This window comes from Propithecus coquereli, unplaced genomic scaffold, assembly GCF_000956105.1.
Source record: "Propithecus coquereli isolate 6110/MARCELLA unplaced genomic scaffold, Pcoq_1.0 Scaffold83, whole genome shotgun sequence".
NCBI classification, from domain to species: Eukaryota; Metazoa; Chordata; class Mammalia; order Primates; family Indriidae; genus Propithecus; species Propithecus coquereli.
Window position 1 is genome coordinate 5,552,787 of NW_012154507.1, and position 17,754 is coordinate 5,570,540.

Consider the following 17,754-nt stretch of genomic DNA (forward strand, 5'->3'; position numbering starts at 1 on the left):
GGTTTTTGGCCTTTGTTATGTCAGTGTGGTATACAGTATTACATTAATTAATTTTTGTATGTTGAACTATCCTTGCATCCCTGGGATAAATCCCACTTGCTTATGATGGGTGATCTTTTTAATGTGCTGTGGAATTCAGTTTGCTAGTATTTTGTTTAGGATTTTTGCATCAATATTCATCAGGGATATTGGTCTGTAGTTGTCTTTTCTTGTAGTATCTTTGTCTGATTTTGGTATCAGGATAATGCTGGCCTCATAAAATGAGTTTGGAAGTATTCCAACCTCTTCAAATTTTTGGAAGAATTTGAGAAGGATTGGCATTAATTCTTCTTTAAATATTTGATTGGATTCTCCAGTGAAGCTATCTAGTCCTAGGCTTTCCTTCATTGGGAGGTTGTGGATTAACTGATTCAATTCCCTTACTAGTTACACATTTGTTCAGATTTTCTTCCTGATTTAGTCTTGGTAGGTTATGTTTCTAGGAATGTATCCATTTATTCTAGGTTATCCAATTTATTGGCATATAATTGTTCATAGTATTATCCTTTTTATTCTTATATCCTTTTTTGAAAGTTAATTTTTAAGTAATTTCAGATATTTAGTAGTAATACATGAATTTTAGAAAAACATTGGTAATCCCACCCCCAATGTAAGAGTGTTTCTGTCACTTTTGTATATTCTATTATCCTAATTTCTATTATCTATTATCTATTTTATCTAGTTGTAATTTTTATGATACTACTCTATTACTTTCTCTACCCATCAAGCACAAATCCTTTTTTTCCTAAAAAAGGATGAGTTGGAGTGCAGACCAAGGTCCAGAGTTTGTAACCAAGAGCCTCAAGAGAACAACCTTCAGGGAGCAGGACTGAGCCCTAATCAGGGTGAATAGTGTCTAACACTTTTAAGTCCTCTTCAAAAAAGACATTAAAATAAAACTATCTGAGGCCAAGTGTAGTGTCTCAGACCTGTAATCCCAGCTCTTTGAAAGACTAAGGCAGGAGGATTGCTTGAGCCCAGGAGTTTGAGTCCAGCTTGGGCAACACAATAAGACCCTATCTCTAAAAAAAGAAAAGTCTGATGGCATGAGGCAGTGGGAATCTTGGAGAGAGGAGTATGTGTTGAATGTGGAAGGGATGTGAATTATTGTACCCCAAGAGAGGGCAGACCATTGGCTGCAATAATTCACACTCCTCCCCATGCAAAATACATTCAATCCTCTCTCTAAACCCCCAAAGCCTCATCTCATCAGACTTTGATTATATTTTCCAAAAATGTCAATTATGGAATAGTGGAGTCTATGTCCTCTCTCCTTGAATCTCTTGGGCCTTTAGAACTGCATCGACCAACAGCATGAGGCTGAAATGATGATACATGACTTCTAAAGCTATATTTGACAAAATGTCATGTGCTTGCTCTCTTTGGTTACTCATTCTTGAAGGTTCACTATTTTGCTGTTAGACTAAGCAGCCTGAAGAGAAGGTCATGGTGAAGAGGAGTCAAGGCCCCCTAGATCACAGCCCTGGTTGAGCTCCTAACAGTTAGCTACAGCTTGTTAGCCATGTATATGAGCCATCTTTAAAGTAGAATCTTTAGCCCCCTTTGAGATAACCCTCTAATGCCACAAGAAACAGAGATGAACTTGTAAATATATGAGTAAAAGAAAAGATTCTTGTTAATTTTAAGCTACTACATTTTGGGGTGCTTTGCTATGCAGTGATAGATGCTTGAAACACACCCTCCAGGTGATATCATCTATTTCTTGGCATTAACTACTTCTATTCTCAAATCTGAATTTTCAGATCACGCGTTTTTTTGGAGCTTCATTCCCATATATCTAACTACTAATTGGATGTATTTCTCCTTAAGCTCAATACATCCAGCATTAAGGTGTTGTCCTTCTCCACTATGTTTTTTTCTATTTTCTTGGTTATTTTACCATCCATTCATTTATGACAGAAATCTGGGAGAACAGTCTCAGTTCCGACATCTCTCCACATCTACTTTTACATCTTAAATATTTTTTGAAGGCTGACAAAGTGTTTTTTAAACACCTATATGATCATGTTACAATTCTTACAATTCAAAAGTGGCTTCAGGCCGGGTGTGGTGGCTCACACCTGTAATCCTAGCACTCTGGGAGGCCGAGGCGGGAGGATTGTTAGAGCTCAGGAGTTCGAGACCAGCCTGAGCAAGAGCGAGACCCCGTCTCTACTATAAATAGAAAGAAATTAGCCAAACAACTAAAAATAGAAAAAATTAGCCAGGCACGGTGGCACGTGCCTGTAGTCCCAGCTACCTGGGAGGCTGAGGCAGGAGGATTGCTTGAGCCCAGGAGTTTGAGGTTGCTGTGAGCTAGGCTGATGCCACAGCACTCTAGTGCAGGCAAAAGAGTGAGACTCTGTCTCAAAAAAAAAAAAAAAAATAAGTGGCTTCACTTTATTTACACAATAAAGTCCTATTTTCTTAGCAGGATATACATGGTTTTCAGTAATCTAGCCCCTTGAGCTCTAGCCCTACTGTCTCTTTCTCCTTTTCACTTTATAATACTGAATTACTAATAGTTCTCCAAATTTATAAAGAAGAAATCAGCCTTTTCCACTCCTTCAAGCTGTTCCACTCATCTAGATTTTAGTGGAATCTGGTTCCTTGTGGTTGTAAGACTCAAGTTTCCATTTTCTTGCTAGCTGTTGGCCAGGGGTTTCTTTCAGTTCCTATAGGCTGCTATCTCGTCCTTGACACATGGCCCTCTCACAATATTTCAGCTTGCTCCTTTAAAGCCAGCAGGAAAATTTTACCATAACAGACTCTTATGTAATGTAACCTAATTGAGGAATTGGCTATCCCATGGGTCCTACCCACACTCAAGGGGATTTTACAAGACTTGTTCACCAGGGGGCAGGGATCTTGGGGGCCATCTTAGAATTCTATTCACCATAGGTAAATACAGGATTCTGTCTGGAAAATTTTAGGATGTATATATTTTAAAATCCTCAGATTATAAAGTTTACAAGAATGCATCTTTCTGCGTATCTGCTTTTATCCACTATATTGGTTACTCAGTGGGTTCTTCGAATCTGGCAATTCATATCCCTCACTTGTGGGAAAATTTTGTGTTTATTCCAGTAATGATTTCTTTCCTTCTGTTTTCTCCCTTCTCTCTTTCTGTGACTCCTATCATTTGGATATTGGACCTCTTGAACTAGTCCTTCAATTTTATTACCTTTTCCCTCCTATCTTCCATCTATCTTTGTTCTTCTTTCTGAGAGATTTATTCAACTTTATTTTTTAATTCTTTGTGGATGCATTGTCTTTCCATCTCCATCAGTGGTGGTTTCTGAACTTTGCATCTTCTTGCATAGTCTGTGTTTCCTCCATGTTATTTATTTTTCCATTTGTTCTGGTTTCTGTCTTTCCTGTTAGGAATTTTCCTGAGGTGTTTGTTAATCCTTGGATATTTATTCATGATTCAGAATTTGAAACCAAGAAGCTGATTGGAAATTCTGAGAACATTGATGGGACTTATTAACTCAGAGCTCTGTAGCGTGAATGGGCCTGGGCTGCTTTTTGGTGAGCCCCAATGTCAGTATCTTTAGGCTTTTGGAGATTACTCAAGTTGCCCAGAAAAGGATCTTCCAGTCTTCTGTTTGAGGATAAAGATCTGGCTTCCAGCATTCTGGGAACTGAGTGGAGAGGGGTCTGGGGGGACATCACCACATTTGGGTACTTAAAACCTCTGCTTTTAGCATGGTATCCATAATCTCAGCTGTTCATGAAATCCTCCGAGATTTCTGCTGGTATTGGGGAGGAACAGTTGCCTATGCTTACAAAGTCGGGGAGGGCAAACTAGGGATCTAACTACTTCTCAAAAGCTTTGATTTATTCCTCTTTATATTAGAGCCTTCCTGCCACTTCTCCTCCAATATTTCTCACCCATTTCCAGACATACCAGACACTGACAGTTCTTGAACTAGGATTCTGCAGTTAAAATTGAGTTGTATCTTAGTTTTCCCTCTCATGGCTTAGGGTTTTGCTATGTAGAATCTCCTAAGTCAGTTATTATTGTGTTCTCTAGCTTCTAAAGTTTTGCTACCTTTTCTCTTATCCTTTCTTCACATATGTGCATTTATATCTCTTTTTAAAAATTCCACTGCTGTAGTTTTCCTGGGATTTCTGGAGGGAGTGAAATTTGATGTTTGTATTCAATCTGCTGTCTTAAGTCAGATGTTCCTCATTGTTTTGTAATGTGTCATTTATTTATATGTTAAGTTCTTATACAAAAGTGTTAATTCCTTAGTTATGTATTACATTTCCTTTGAAATATTTACCTCTACTAGTACCATACTGTTTTATTTATTGTTTTTTTTTTTTTTTGGTTTGTTTCTTTATAATATGCTTCTTACTTACACTGATAATTTTATGTTTAACTCCTTATAGCATCTGTTAGTTTTATAATGCTTTAAGCTATGTGGGTATATGGGGAACACTAAACTTAGGAAATTATGAGATCATTTCTGTTAATGTTGAATTTATTTCACAGACTTGTTTTTTACTTGTGACTTTATTAATAAGAATTAGGAGATTTTAAATCAAAATGTTGGAATATTATAATCACAGAAGTCATTTTGTGTGTGTGTGTGTTTTTTTTTTAATGAAGACTGAAGTTGCTGAAGATCCTCAACAAGTTTCAACTGTTCACCTCCAACTAGGATTACCACTGGTTTTTATTGTTAGCCAACAAGCTACATATGAAGCTGATAGAAGAACTGCAGAATGGGTTGCTTGGCGTCTTCTGGGAAAAGCAGGAGTTCTACTCTTGTTAAGGTATCTTAAACGTTCAGTATTCACTATATTTAGCAAAACAATAATTTTCACATTTTAAAATATGATAATTTAATCATAAAAATAAATTCAAATCTCTAATAGATTCATATATAGTTAGAACCAGTTGCTGAGCTAAAGTCTATACATTAATTATAATCTTGATTAAAATTTAGAACTTTAAACCTTGCCTAAATGAAGATGTAGATTAAGATGGAGCTAGAAAATCTGGTTTGTATTTATGTGTAAATTTTTTCAGACTCATTACATTGTAATCTTTTTTCATAAACATTTTTTAGTATAAGAATTTATAGTTTTAGATTGACATCCTGGATGACTATAATTCTTCAGATAGCAACATAAAAACATTTATTTCCATTTTGAAAAAGGGATTCTTTGAAAATGAACATTCCTCAGCATGCCAATGTGGTCTTCAAAAGAGCAGAAAAGGTTAGTTGTTTTATGTATTGGTCTACAATGTCTGGTTATTTAAATAAAGTCAATACATGTGCTCCCAAAGTATATGTTTATTATAGAAAAAAATCTGTAAATTATTCAAAGATAATTGCTGTGTTAACATTTTGGTGTTCTTTTCATGTGTCAGTCTGTCTCTTTTTCCTGTGTGTGTGTGTGTGTGTGTGCGTGTGTGTATTTATTAATATATGTATTTTAAGGAAATCAGGATCATGCTATATATCCTACTTTTCACCTAAAATTACATCTAATTACTTGCTCTTGTGACATAATGCCCATCTTCTGCACTGTTTTGAATATCACTGGTTTTTTTCCTTTGGCAAAATTTCTGAAAGTGAAATTTGTCAAAGGAAATGGAAATTTTTAAGGCTTAAACTACATTGTCAAATTGCCCCCCAGAAAGGTTATACTTTTACCAGCAGGGTTTGGAATTCCTTGTTTCTCATATATCTTTGCCAATACTGAGAATTACTGTCTTAAAAAAAATCTTTTTGGTTAACAATAAAGTGACAAAAGCTCAAAAAAAATCTTTTCTATAGACAAAAAAGTTCTTTTTTAATTTGCATGTTCTTGATTACTAGTGAGGTTGAACTGTTTTTTTAGGTTTATTGGCCATTTATGTTTGCTTTGTAATTTTCTGTTACTGTCCTTTTTTTTCTTAAATTTTTTTTCTTTTTAATTCTTAACATCTTCTAAATACTATATAAAATATGCTAAAAAGTTGATTAATATGTTTAAGAACTGCCAGACTAAAACTTAAATTTTCTTGCCTAAATCTATGGCAGTAATATTGGGTTAAGAGTTAGAAAACTTGCAGCATGGGCAGCATAATGAGACCTCATCTCTACAAAAAATTTTTTTAAAAAGCTGGGTGTGGTGGCATGCACCTATAGTCCTACCTACTTGGGAGGCTGAGGCGGGAGGATCACTTGAGCCCTGGAGTTCGAGGTCACAATGAGCTGTGATTGTACCACTGCACCCCAGCCTGAGTGGCAAAGTGAGACCCCATCTCTGAATAAAATTAAATAAAATAATAAAAGAGTTGGAAAACTTGGATTTTTGTTCCTTGTTGTTCTGGGACTCGATTTTCTTTTTAATATATATTTTTGCCTTGTTTGTTTTTGTTGAGACAGAATCTCCCTCTGTTGCCCTGGGGAGAACAGTGGCATCACTGTAGCTCACTGCAACCTGTAACTCCTGGGCTCAAGCGATCCTTCTGCCTCAGCCTCCTGGGTAGCTGGGACTACAAGTATGCGCTGCAATGCCTGGCTGGTTTTTTTTTTCTTCCCTTTTTAGTAGATACTGGGTCTCATTCTTGCTCAGGCTAGTCTCCAATTCTTGAGCTCAAGCAATCCTCCCGCCTCGGCTTCCCAGAGTGCTAGGGTTACAGGCATGAGCTGCTGCGCCTGGCCTGGGACTAGATAAATGAATTAACTTCTCCCCAAGACTCAGTTTCCTCATTTATGAAATATTCATAAAACTTCCCCTTCTAACTTACAATAAATTTTATAAAACAAATGAAAACTATAGCATTGTTCAAATATGTGATAGTATGGAGGTAGGTATGCTCTGCATATTGCCAGATAATGGAAGGAATACACGTAGAATCTTCTGAAGCCATTTTTTGCTAGTAGATAAGGAACCTTAAATCAGAAATTATTTGTTACTGGGAAATAGGTTTTGTAAAGGAATTAAAAGTTCATGTTGTTTCCCAGTTTTGATGTGTTAAATTGTTAAAATATATTAAAATAATTTTATATAGTGTGAGGTAAGATAGGTTATATATTAGATAGCTATCTCTGTAAAGAGGTTTTTTGTAAATGATAGAATAAGTTTTTCTATGAGTTCATTAAATTCAATATAAATTTTTTTTTACCTCTTCATCAGGGCAATAATGTTGATCCTGGGTTTATATAATCATCCTTTCTGTCTCCCTTTCCTGTGCCCTTCCAGGCAAATGGTTTGAGTACTAAAACTGTTACACAGATAGTATCATATACTTGTATTACTGTATTAAAAGCCTTATAATATATTGTAAGAGTTATAAAACATTTCTGTTAGCATTGTATTAGTTCTCTAGATATTGTTTTCTCTATGGCAGTGATTAGCAATATAGTATTAAGAATTTATGCTATAGGCCTGGCACGGTAGCTCATGCCTGTAATCCTAGCACTCTGGGAGGCCAGGGTGGGAGGATTGTTTGAGCTCAGGAGTTCAAGACCAGCCTGAGCAAGAGCAAGACCCCATCTCTACTAAAAATAGAAAAATTAGCCAGGCTTAGTGGCATGCGCCTATAGTCACAGCTACTCAGGCTGAGGCAGGAGGATTGCTTGAGCCCAGGAGTTTGAGGTTGCAGTGAACTACGATGACACCACTGCGCTCTACCCAGGGCAACGGAGTAAGACTCTGTCTCAAAAAAAAAAAAAAAAAAAAGAATTTATGCTATAGAATCATACGGCCTAGTTCAAATCCTACTCTGTAATTGTAATTCTGGGCAAATTACTTGACCTCTATGTGTCTCCATTTTTTCCATTGTAAAATGGGAATATTAATAATATCTACTTTAAAGGGTTCTTGGGTCAGTATGTTAAATGAAATAATGTAAAGTGCTTAATTAGTACTGGGCCCAACACACTGTAAGTGCTCATGAATAATAACTAGTATTCTTTTATGCAATAAATATTTATTATGTACCTGTGGTTTTTCAGGCACAATCCTAGGCTTTGAGGATATAGCCATAAACCAAACCAAGTGTGACAGGAGACATAAAAACAAGCATAGCTAAAATGTCAGATGGTGTTAAGGGCAATGGAGAAAAACAAATTGAGGTAAGGTGAGAGGGTACTCATGGAAAACCTCACTAAAAAGAAGTGAGAATAAAGCAAAGGAGTGAGCCTGTGGCCATGTGGGGAAAGAGTATTCTAGGAGAGAGAACACAAGTGCAGGGGCCCTAAGAAGAGGAGTGAGCCTCTGCCTAATAGGATAGTATTACAAGGAGTAGTGTCATGCCTAGAATCATTCTTAGTATGTAAGTTTTTAAAGCCCTTTTTAATCTTTTCTTAAACACTTTTTATAAAAAAAACTAAACACATTGAAAAATAGAATGAACAACCATATACTTACTACCTAGATTCAGCAATTAACATTTTGTCATATTTGCTTCATCTATTATTTTTTCTGAAACGTTTCAAGAAGGTTAGAGATATCTTGATATTTTATCCATAAAAATTAGCACACATCTCTAAAAACTATTGTTATTCTCATATAATCACAGTCTCAATGATCACACCTAACAAAATTAACAATATTTTTTTAATATTAATATCATAGCCTAATCTCAAAGTTAGTCCATATTCAAATTTTTTCATCTTAAAATTATTTTTTCTAGGTAGTTTTTAGGAATGAAAATCCAGTAAAGGATTATAAAGTGCACTTGGTAGGTTTCCTAGCTCTCTTAATATCTTAGATCACCCTTTCCTTTTTTCACCATGACAATGACTTTTTAGATACATTGGGCTAGTTTTTCCATATTCTGGAATTGTTTCCTTTAGCTTTTGTCTGCCTTGTTCCCTATGTTTTCTATAAACTGGAAGTTAGATTTAAGGTCAATTAGCTCCATTAAACATTTTGGATAAGAATACTTCGTAGTGCAGACTTCATTACAGTTCATCTTCTCCTAAAGTGCATGGTGTCTTTTTTTCTCAGTGTCACCATGTTTGATTGCTGAATTAAGGTGGAGACAACCAATTCTCTCCATTATAAGATGCATTTCCCCCTTTCTAATTAGCAAGGAAACTATAGATAGAAATGAAAATAATATCATAAGAGATACCAATATTCACCCACAAGAATGGCTAAAATTTTAGAAAGTAACAATACCAGTTGTTGACAAAGATGTGGGGTTCCAAGAACTTTTGTATATTGCTGGTAGGAGTAAAAAGTGGTACAGTGAGAACTGTTAAAATATTTGGTAGTATTACTAAAGCTGAAGCTATGTATGTCGTATGAACCAGCGATTCCATTCCTAGGTATATGCCCAATAGAAGTGCATACAAATATATACCAAAAGACAACAGTATTGTATAATCTTCATAGCAGTATTATTTATGATAGTCCCAAACTGGAAATAATACATGTTGATGAGCAGTAGCATGATTAAATAAATACAGTATACTCACATAATGAATACTTTATAGCATTAAAAAAGAATAAACTGCATTTATATATTAACATGGATAAACCTCACAATGTTGAACAAAAGAAGCAGTCACAAAAAGAGTACAAATTGTATAGTTCCATTATATAAATTCAAAAACTGGCAAAATTTATAGGTGATTATCTTAGTCCAGTTGGACTGCTATAACAAAATACCATAATCTTGATGGCTTATAAACTACAAAAATTTGTTTCTCAAAGTTCTGGAAGCTGGGAATTCCAAGATAAGGTGCTGGCAGATTCAGTGTCTGGTGAGGGCATGTTTCCTGGTTCATAGAAGGCTCCTTCTTGCTGTGTTCTCACATGGTAGAAAGGACAAGCTAGTTCTCTGGGACCTCTTTTATAAAGGGTACTAATTCCATTCTTGAGGGCTCTGCCCTCATGACCTAAGCACCTTCCAAAGGCCCCACCTCCTGATACCATCACACTGATGATTAGGTTCAACATATGAATTTGGAGAGATAGAGCATAAATATTCAAATCATAGCAGTGATGAAAGTCAGAATAGCGATGACTTTGGGGGAGGGTAATGACCGAGAGAGGCAAGAATATGGCCTCTGTGTGTGCTGGCAATGTTCTGTACCTAAATCTGTGTGGTGGTTATATAGGTATGTCCATTCTGTAATAATTCATCATATTATACACTTAAAATGTTCCTTTCCATGTTCTGTGTGAATGTTATACTTCAATAAAGTTCACTACAAACATTTCTGTGAGACTTTGGATCAAATTCAGTTTAATTGATTTTGATTCCTCTACCTTTTAACTCCATTATATTTCTACAGGAGTCAAAAATTGCTTTTTTTGAATATGATGTTAAAAAGATAAAGATATGTGACATCAAAGAATAAACATACTTGGGGCTACTTTATAGCTTTATTCCAGTGTATCGTTACAGTCAGGAATAATTTGCTAAAATATTGTACTGGCCTAAAATTTCATGTTTTTTAAAATGTGATAGTTGGGCATTAGTGAAAGAAATCTTAATGGAATAATCTCAATGTAATAGAATTTGGTACTCTTAAGATACCTAGGAGCCAGATAGTAATTTATTATTTATAGCTCAAGAGGAAATTGAACTTTTTAGTGGAATTAATTTAGATGAAATATTGTTTTGAATATTTCTATGGAATATCAAAATAATCAATTTTGATTGGCTCTAGTTGCAATAAAATTGTATATATTTCCATCCTATATAGAGAGAGGACTTGCTCTTATATGTGAAATGTTTCACAGACTTTAGTATAAAGCAGTTGTGACAAGAAGCAGGTGAAATTTTTATTTCCTCTTTGTTTGCCATCTTTTTCAGTAGTGCACACTGTCTTTATATAAGGTATGTTTTGGGTGATTTACATTTCTTAGTAATTGTGGAGTTAATTTTTTTTTGTTTAATTTTAAAACTGAAGTGCAAAGGTTTAGTTTCATTTTAGTGTCAAACAAGTAAAACATATTTTTATATTAAAATGTGTTGTGGCTGGGCACAGTGGCTCATACATGCAATCCCAGCACTTTTGTAGGCCAAGGCAGGAGGATCACCTGAGGCCAGGAGTTCAAGACCAGCCTAGGTAACACAGCAAGACCCCACCTCTAAAAAATAAAAATAAAAAAAATAGCTGGACATGGTGACTCATACCTGTAGTCCCAGCTACTTGGAAGCCTAAGGTGGGAGGATTGCTTGAGCCCAGGAGTTTGAAGCTGCAATGAGCTATGATCATACCACTGCCCTCCAGCATGGGTGACAGAGTGAGACCCTATTTCTGGGAGAAAATTTTAGTCATTTTTTAAAAAAATTAATGTATTTCTAGGGAGTACCATTGGAATTTTTGGTGTTACGTGATGTTGAATCAATAATATCCCATGTGGAAAATAACATGCACATCGAAGAAATACAAGAAGATGAAGATGATGACATGGAAGATGCAGATATGGGTAATGTGTTGTAATGCTCCCCTCCCCGCTCCCACCCAGCATCATCAAGTCAGTGAAATTTCCAATGAGTTAACTTTCTCATAGAATGTATTCACATTGAAGACTATATGAAGAAACCTGGAGAAATTTATTTTGAGTCACATTTTATCAAGTCGATTTGTTGAAAAGAGGTAAGGATGCTATATTTTGTTTAGTGATACCTTCCACTGTTACATATCAGGCTTCAAAGTTCCACATCTGTGCCTTTATCCTCCAAATCAAAATTCTTTTAGCCTCTCTGGACTAGTCATTGTTTAAAAACTCTACCTAGAAGCCACAATATTATAGTTCATTTTTATTATTCCTAGTAGGAAATGAAATTCTAATAAATATTGTTGTATTGGTAGTTGTAAATAAGTCTGATTGTTAATTGTATGGGGAGTAAATTTCAATAACGTTTTAATACTTCTTTTTAAAAGTTATTTCTGTTTAGTATTGCTCTTATTGCTTACGTTTATGAAGTATTCTATGGTTTTCAAGGCTTTTTCTTCACACATTATTTACTTTGATTGTTATCTTCCAAGGGAGCTGATGTGACCTTCATTTTATAGATGAAGAGTCTGCATTTCTGCAGAGTTAAGTGATCTGCTAAAGGTCACACAAGTGGCATGTAGTGGAGCCTGGCTTAAAGCATTCTGACATGGAATCTTATTTATTATCATTATCGTTCCTGATATTTCTTTCATAACATTAATCCTATCCGTAATTGCTCATTTACTTTTCTCTCTTCTCCACTAGTCTATAAATACCTCTAAATCAAGGATTATGCCTTTTTCATTTTTGTATCCCATTTAGTAAATACTTCAATGTTTTATATAGTACCAACATCATGACCTCCACGAAGGAAGCAATTTACATATTCTTTTTATGAGACCTGTTCATTATTATGACCAAAGTCTATATTATAAACTTAAATAAGAGCTTTAACTGTTACTAGTGACCAGTTTCTTGGTTTGAGCTGAGCTCTTTTTCTTTTGATATGCAGAGATTAGAATTGTCTGTATTCCTCTCCAGAGTTCTTTATAACATTGTCATGACATAGGCAGACCTGTGTTCTGGTCTCTTGCTCCGTCCTTTATTCCTATTATGGTTCATATGTTTGAACCTTCAGAGTTAGGGGACTTGCCTCAGTCTCAGTTTAATAAGATTTCCTGGCCCAAGCCGGAGTTGCCTGTTTCAAGATCCCCTTCTGGCCACATCGCCCAATATTGCTTCCTGACTCTGTGGCCTTAGTTTGCCCTCTGGTGCTGCCTTCTCTCTCTAGCCTGTTTCTGGTATTTCTTCTGCAGCATTGCATTTTTTGTTTTTCATATTTAGCTTCCTATTGTTTGTAATCCATATTGACCCAGAATATTGTATGATGTCATGCCCACATACCTAATTCTCCCCGCTCCCTTTATATCATTTCCATTACACATAAGAAAACTAGAAAACGGTTAGCAAAAAATTTGTTACCATCTGAGAGTGGAAATCAGGGGCAAGTGTTCCCCAAAGGAAATGGGGCAAAGCATGAATCAGAATGAAAAGGACTGGGTTCTGTAGACATGAAAAAAAGAAAGGAAAAGAAACATGTATGACTGAAAATCGTGTGTACATATCGACGGATAAGTGAAAGGTAGAGCTGAGGAGGGAGTAAATTACAAGTGAGGGTAGCTTATTATAGAGTATAGGAGGGAGAGAAAGGAAGTGTTAGAACAAAATAAGGGATGAATTGGGAAATAAGAAAAGACTGGCAGGAAAATGAAAATATGTGAATAAGAAGAAAAAAGCCATACAGTGAAACAGAAAATAGGCCTTTACTAATTCTGGAATTGAGGATGTAACTTTTTAGTGTCATGGAATGTGGTGTTTAAAAAAGTACCTTATTGTAGTGCAACTCATGATTCACAGAGTTGAACACTGAAGCCCAGAGAGTTAAGTGATTGACTTAGAGTCGTACAGTTAGAGGATGGCTGAGATGGTATTGAAATATAGATCTAGAATTTTATTTCACTGTACAGGTGTGCATTGCTTAATGATGTGGATACATTCTGAGAAATACATTGTTAGGCCATTTTGTCTTTGTGTGAACATTATAGAGTGTACTCACACAAACCCAGATGGTATAGCCTATGGCTGCTAGGCTACAAACCTGCACAGCATGTTACTGTACTGAATACTGCAGGCAATTGTAGCACAATGGTAAGTATTTGTGTATCTAAACACATCTAAACATAGAAAAAGTATAGTAAAAATGAGGTATAACAGATAAAAAATCACACACCTGTAATAGGGCACTTACCATGAATGGAGCTTGTAGGACTGGAAGTTGTTTTGGGTGAGTCAGTGAGTGAGTGGTGAGTGTGAAGGCCTAGGATATTACTGTACACTACTGTAGACTTTATAAACACAATACACTTAGGCTGTACTAAATCTATTATAAAATATTTTTTTCAATGGCCGATTAATCTTAGCTTGCTATAACTTTTTTACTTTAAAAGCTTTTTTAATTTTTCAAATGTTTTGACTCTTATAACACTTGGCTTAAAACACAAACACATTGTACAGCTGTACAAAAATATTTTCTTTATATCCTTATTCTATATGCTTTTTTCTATTTTTAATTTTTTGTATACTTTTTAAACTTTTTTGTTAAACACTAAACACAAACACATACATTAGCCTAGGCCTACACAGGGTCAGGAACATACAAAGCACTGTCTTTCACCTCCACATCTTGTCCCTCTGGAAGGTCATCAGGGGCAATAATATGCATGGAACTGTCATCTTCAGTGCTAATAAAGTCGTCTTCTATAATACCTCCTGAAGGACTTGCCTGAGGCCCTTGTTCAGTTAAAATTTTTTTTAATAAGTAAAGGGAATACACTATAAAATAATGATGATAGTATAGTAAATATATAAACCAGTAACACAGTTGTTTATTATTATAAAGTATTATGTACTGTACCTAATTGTACATGTTATACTTTTATATGACTGGCAGCATGGGTTTATTTACCACCAGCATTACTAAAAACACATAAGTAATGTGTTATGCTATGACATTAAGACAGCTATCGAGAAGAAGAGCTCACCACCTCCACCGGCCTAAACTTAGCTTTCACCTCACCTCCCTCTCCCCTCAAACAGGACATCATTAATACAGGAAATTTTTAAAAATAAAAAGATGGGCCAAAGCGTCAAGAGCAGGCAATGCCTTACAGGGCTGACATGATTCCTGTCTGGGATTGGGGGAGGAGAAGGAGCATTTTGGATGTTTCTATTCTTGGAAAGGAAAGCACCTCGGGGTCCTGTACCATCAAAAGATTCTAACACATGAATGTTTTCAGGGAATGAACGATATGCCTGTGCTAAATGACCTCATCTTGGGGTGTGATGATGGGGACAAATGTGTAGAGGCTGAAGAACTGGAGGCAGGGGGAAAGACAGCTATCATCGTCACTAGGTGATAGGAATTTTTCAGCTCCATTATAATCATGGGACCATGGTCGTATATGCAGTCTGTCATTGACCGAAACATTCTTATGCAGCATAACTGTATTAGAAATATGTAAAATAATACTTTAGTTCTCTGGATGCATTGTCTTCCTCCCTTTCTCCCTTCCTTTCTTTTTAATGTGGTGTTACAGAGAATTATGAATATACCATAAAGTAGATAGGATATGAGAACAAACCTCCTGGTATCCATTACTTGGCTCCAACCACCATCAGCCCATTGCTAATCCTGCTCTACTCACTTTCCACTCATTATTTTGTAGCAAATTCCAAACATAATTTCATCCATAAATATTTCCTATGTGTTTCAGAAATATAAGGATTCTTTAAAAAGTTAATACTATTATTGCATCTAAAATTAATCATTCTTAGTATCATCAGATACCTAGTCAGTGTTTGATTTCCAGTTGTGTCATGCTTTTTCCTATTTCCGTGCTTTTGCACATGCTGTTCCCTTGGCTCTGTGTGCCTCCACCGCCTCCCTTTCTGCCTGAGTTTTATTTTTCTTTTAATATTCAGCTAATATCAACTCTTCTAAGAAGTTTTAATTATCTGTCCAATCAACTTAGATACTTTGCTATTCAATCTATACAAACTTCCAATAGAATATTTATGGATTCAAAATGTGTTTTTGCTACATGGATGGATGGATCCTATTGATCTATCTAAATTAATAAAAGGTTTTTACATATTCAGAATCCACCCATGACTTGCTGCATTTAGGATAAAATCTGAAAATCTTAGCTCAAATGGCTTCTTATGATCTAGCCACTACCTAGCCTAGAGTTTTCTCATGCCATGTATTTCTTCAATCCTATCTTGTTTTAGTCAAATTTGCCTTCTCTCAGTACCTGACATACGCTAAACTCTTTTATATCTCTGAGCTTTTCCACGTTATTCTTTGTTATTCTCTAAAAAATTCTTTTCATTCTATACATGGCAGATTTTGAGTTTCGCTATCTAAATCTCTCTGTTAAAATCTCTTACCGTATCCATTACCTTTCTTCATAAACTGACACAATTTATAATTATATATTTATTCAGTGCTCAGTTTGTCTGACTTTTCCATAGATAGAAGCTCCATGTGATCGGAGACTACATCTGTTTTGTCTACCACTTTCCCTGGTGTCTACCACAGGGCTTGGTGTATAGTAGAGGCAAAACAAACACTGTCAAATATGTATGGTAGCACATTTTTGGATTATAAATGAATATATTTATCACAAAGTAGCATTATTTATATTATTTGCAGAATAAATTTTAATAATTCTGGAATTGACTAAAACTTCACAATTTCTGGGTTAGGAAGCATCTCAGAGTCCTTTATAGGAAGATAGTATGAATTCAAAAGTGTACAAAGTACCAAATTTTCATAGGCTTGCTTATATTTTAAGAGCTTAAATGTTTTTAATTATACATCTATATTTAAAATAATTTCTTTTCAGACATTTTAGATATTCAAGATGATGAAGTGGCAGAAACTGTTTACAGAGATAGGAAGAGACAATTACCTTTGGAACTGACAGTGGAACTAACAGAAGAGACATTTAATGTGACAGTAATGGCTTCTGACAGCTTAGTGCTCTTCTATGCTGGTTGTGAGTATGAGCCTATAGAGGAGACATTTAAAAGACATTTTAGGACATTTAAAAGTACACAGATTTTATTTTGCATTCTGCAGATTGCATGTTATAAAATGATATAGCTTTCATGTCTCAAGTAGACTGAACATATTGAAGCATTTACTTCTAACTGATTCTTGGGTCGTATAGCTGATTTATATATATATATATATGTATCTGATTTACAAATTAAAGGTTAATTATTAAACTAGATGTTAATTTTGGAAAATTGTGATGCAAGCTAATGATTTTTAATGTACTAACAGTTCTTATAGATTTATAGTAAGTATATTGCCTTTATCTTAAAAAAATAGCCATTCAGTTATATTCCTTGCAGTATGCATGCAGAAAATCAGTTGCATTTGAAAATCCTCTTAAGTACTTAGACTATATTGAGGACTGTATACTAGGATATTTCTTATTAAGAAATAACAATTTTTGGAAACCCAATAAATCCGTTTGTTACATGCAAGTATGGATGCTTTGGAGATACACATGTAATATCTGTTGAATTTTTTATTTCAATGTGTAGGGCAAGCAGTATCCATGGCATTTCTGCAATCCTATATTGATGTGGCAATTAAGTTGAAAGGTATTGTACTGTAGTATGCATGCTTATTTTCCTGATTCTGAGCTGTAGCTCTTGTAAAACTGTCATGGTAAAGATGTAGAAAACCCCATAAAATTTTGGGTTATTATGTTTGTGTCTCCAAGGTTAATGAACCGAAAGTTTCAAAAGTGCTCACTTTGATTTGTCTTAATGGAAACTGTCTTTAGTAGGAAATAGAGAACATTTTTTTAAGTACTGTGGCTACACAGTTAATCCAGTAACCTTTTTGGGTGAATCCAGTCACTCAGCAAGCATTTACTGAGTGTCTATTTTGTACTAATTACTATTAAATACTTGAGATAAAAACTTGGCAGATAAGACCCAGTTTCACAGTCTAATGAAAGATCAAAGATCCCAGTATTTTTAAAGCTACAGTATAGTTTGCTCCTCGTGGACTAGAATATTTCTTAATAGTCAACATCTTTTTATTTTAACTATTCTGTGAAATCTGATCTAATGGTGGGCAAATAAGAATCCAAGGAATGGACTTTGACTCAAGATATCTATACCATCTTTCCAGCAAAGACATAGCGAGAAGTAGGAAGGCCT

The 17,754-nt window shown here is 35.1% G+C and overlaps 1 protein-coding gene across 1 annotated transcript in view; it reads left to right on the forward strand.

Moving 5' to 3' along the window:
- TXNDC16 (thioredoxin domain containing 16) overlaps positions 1–17,754 on the forward strand; it is a 104,320-nt gene that overhangs the window by 36,864 nt on the left and 49,702 nt on the right. Inside the window, 5 exon segments of the mRNA XM_012663746.1 lie at positions 4,658–4,824; positions 5,211–5,271; positions 11,316–11,439; positions 16,428–16,571; positions 17,128–17,187. Of these exon segments, the coding sequence (XP_012519200.1) occupies positions 4,658–4,824; positions 5,211–5,271; positions 11,316–11,439; positions 16,428–16,571; positions 17,128–17,187 (556 nt within the window).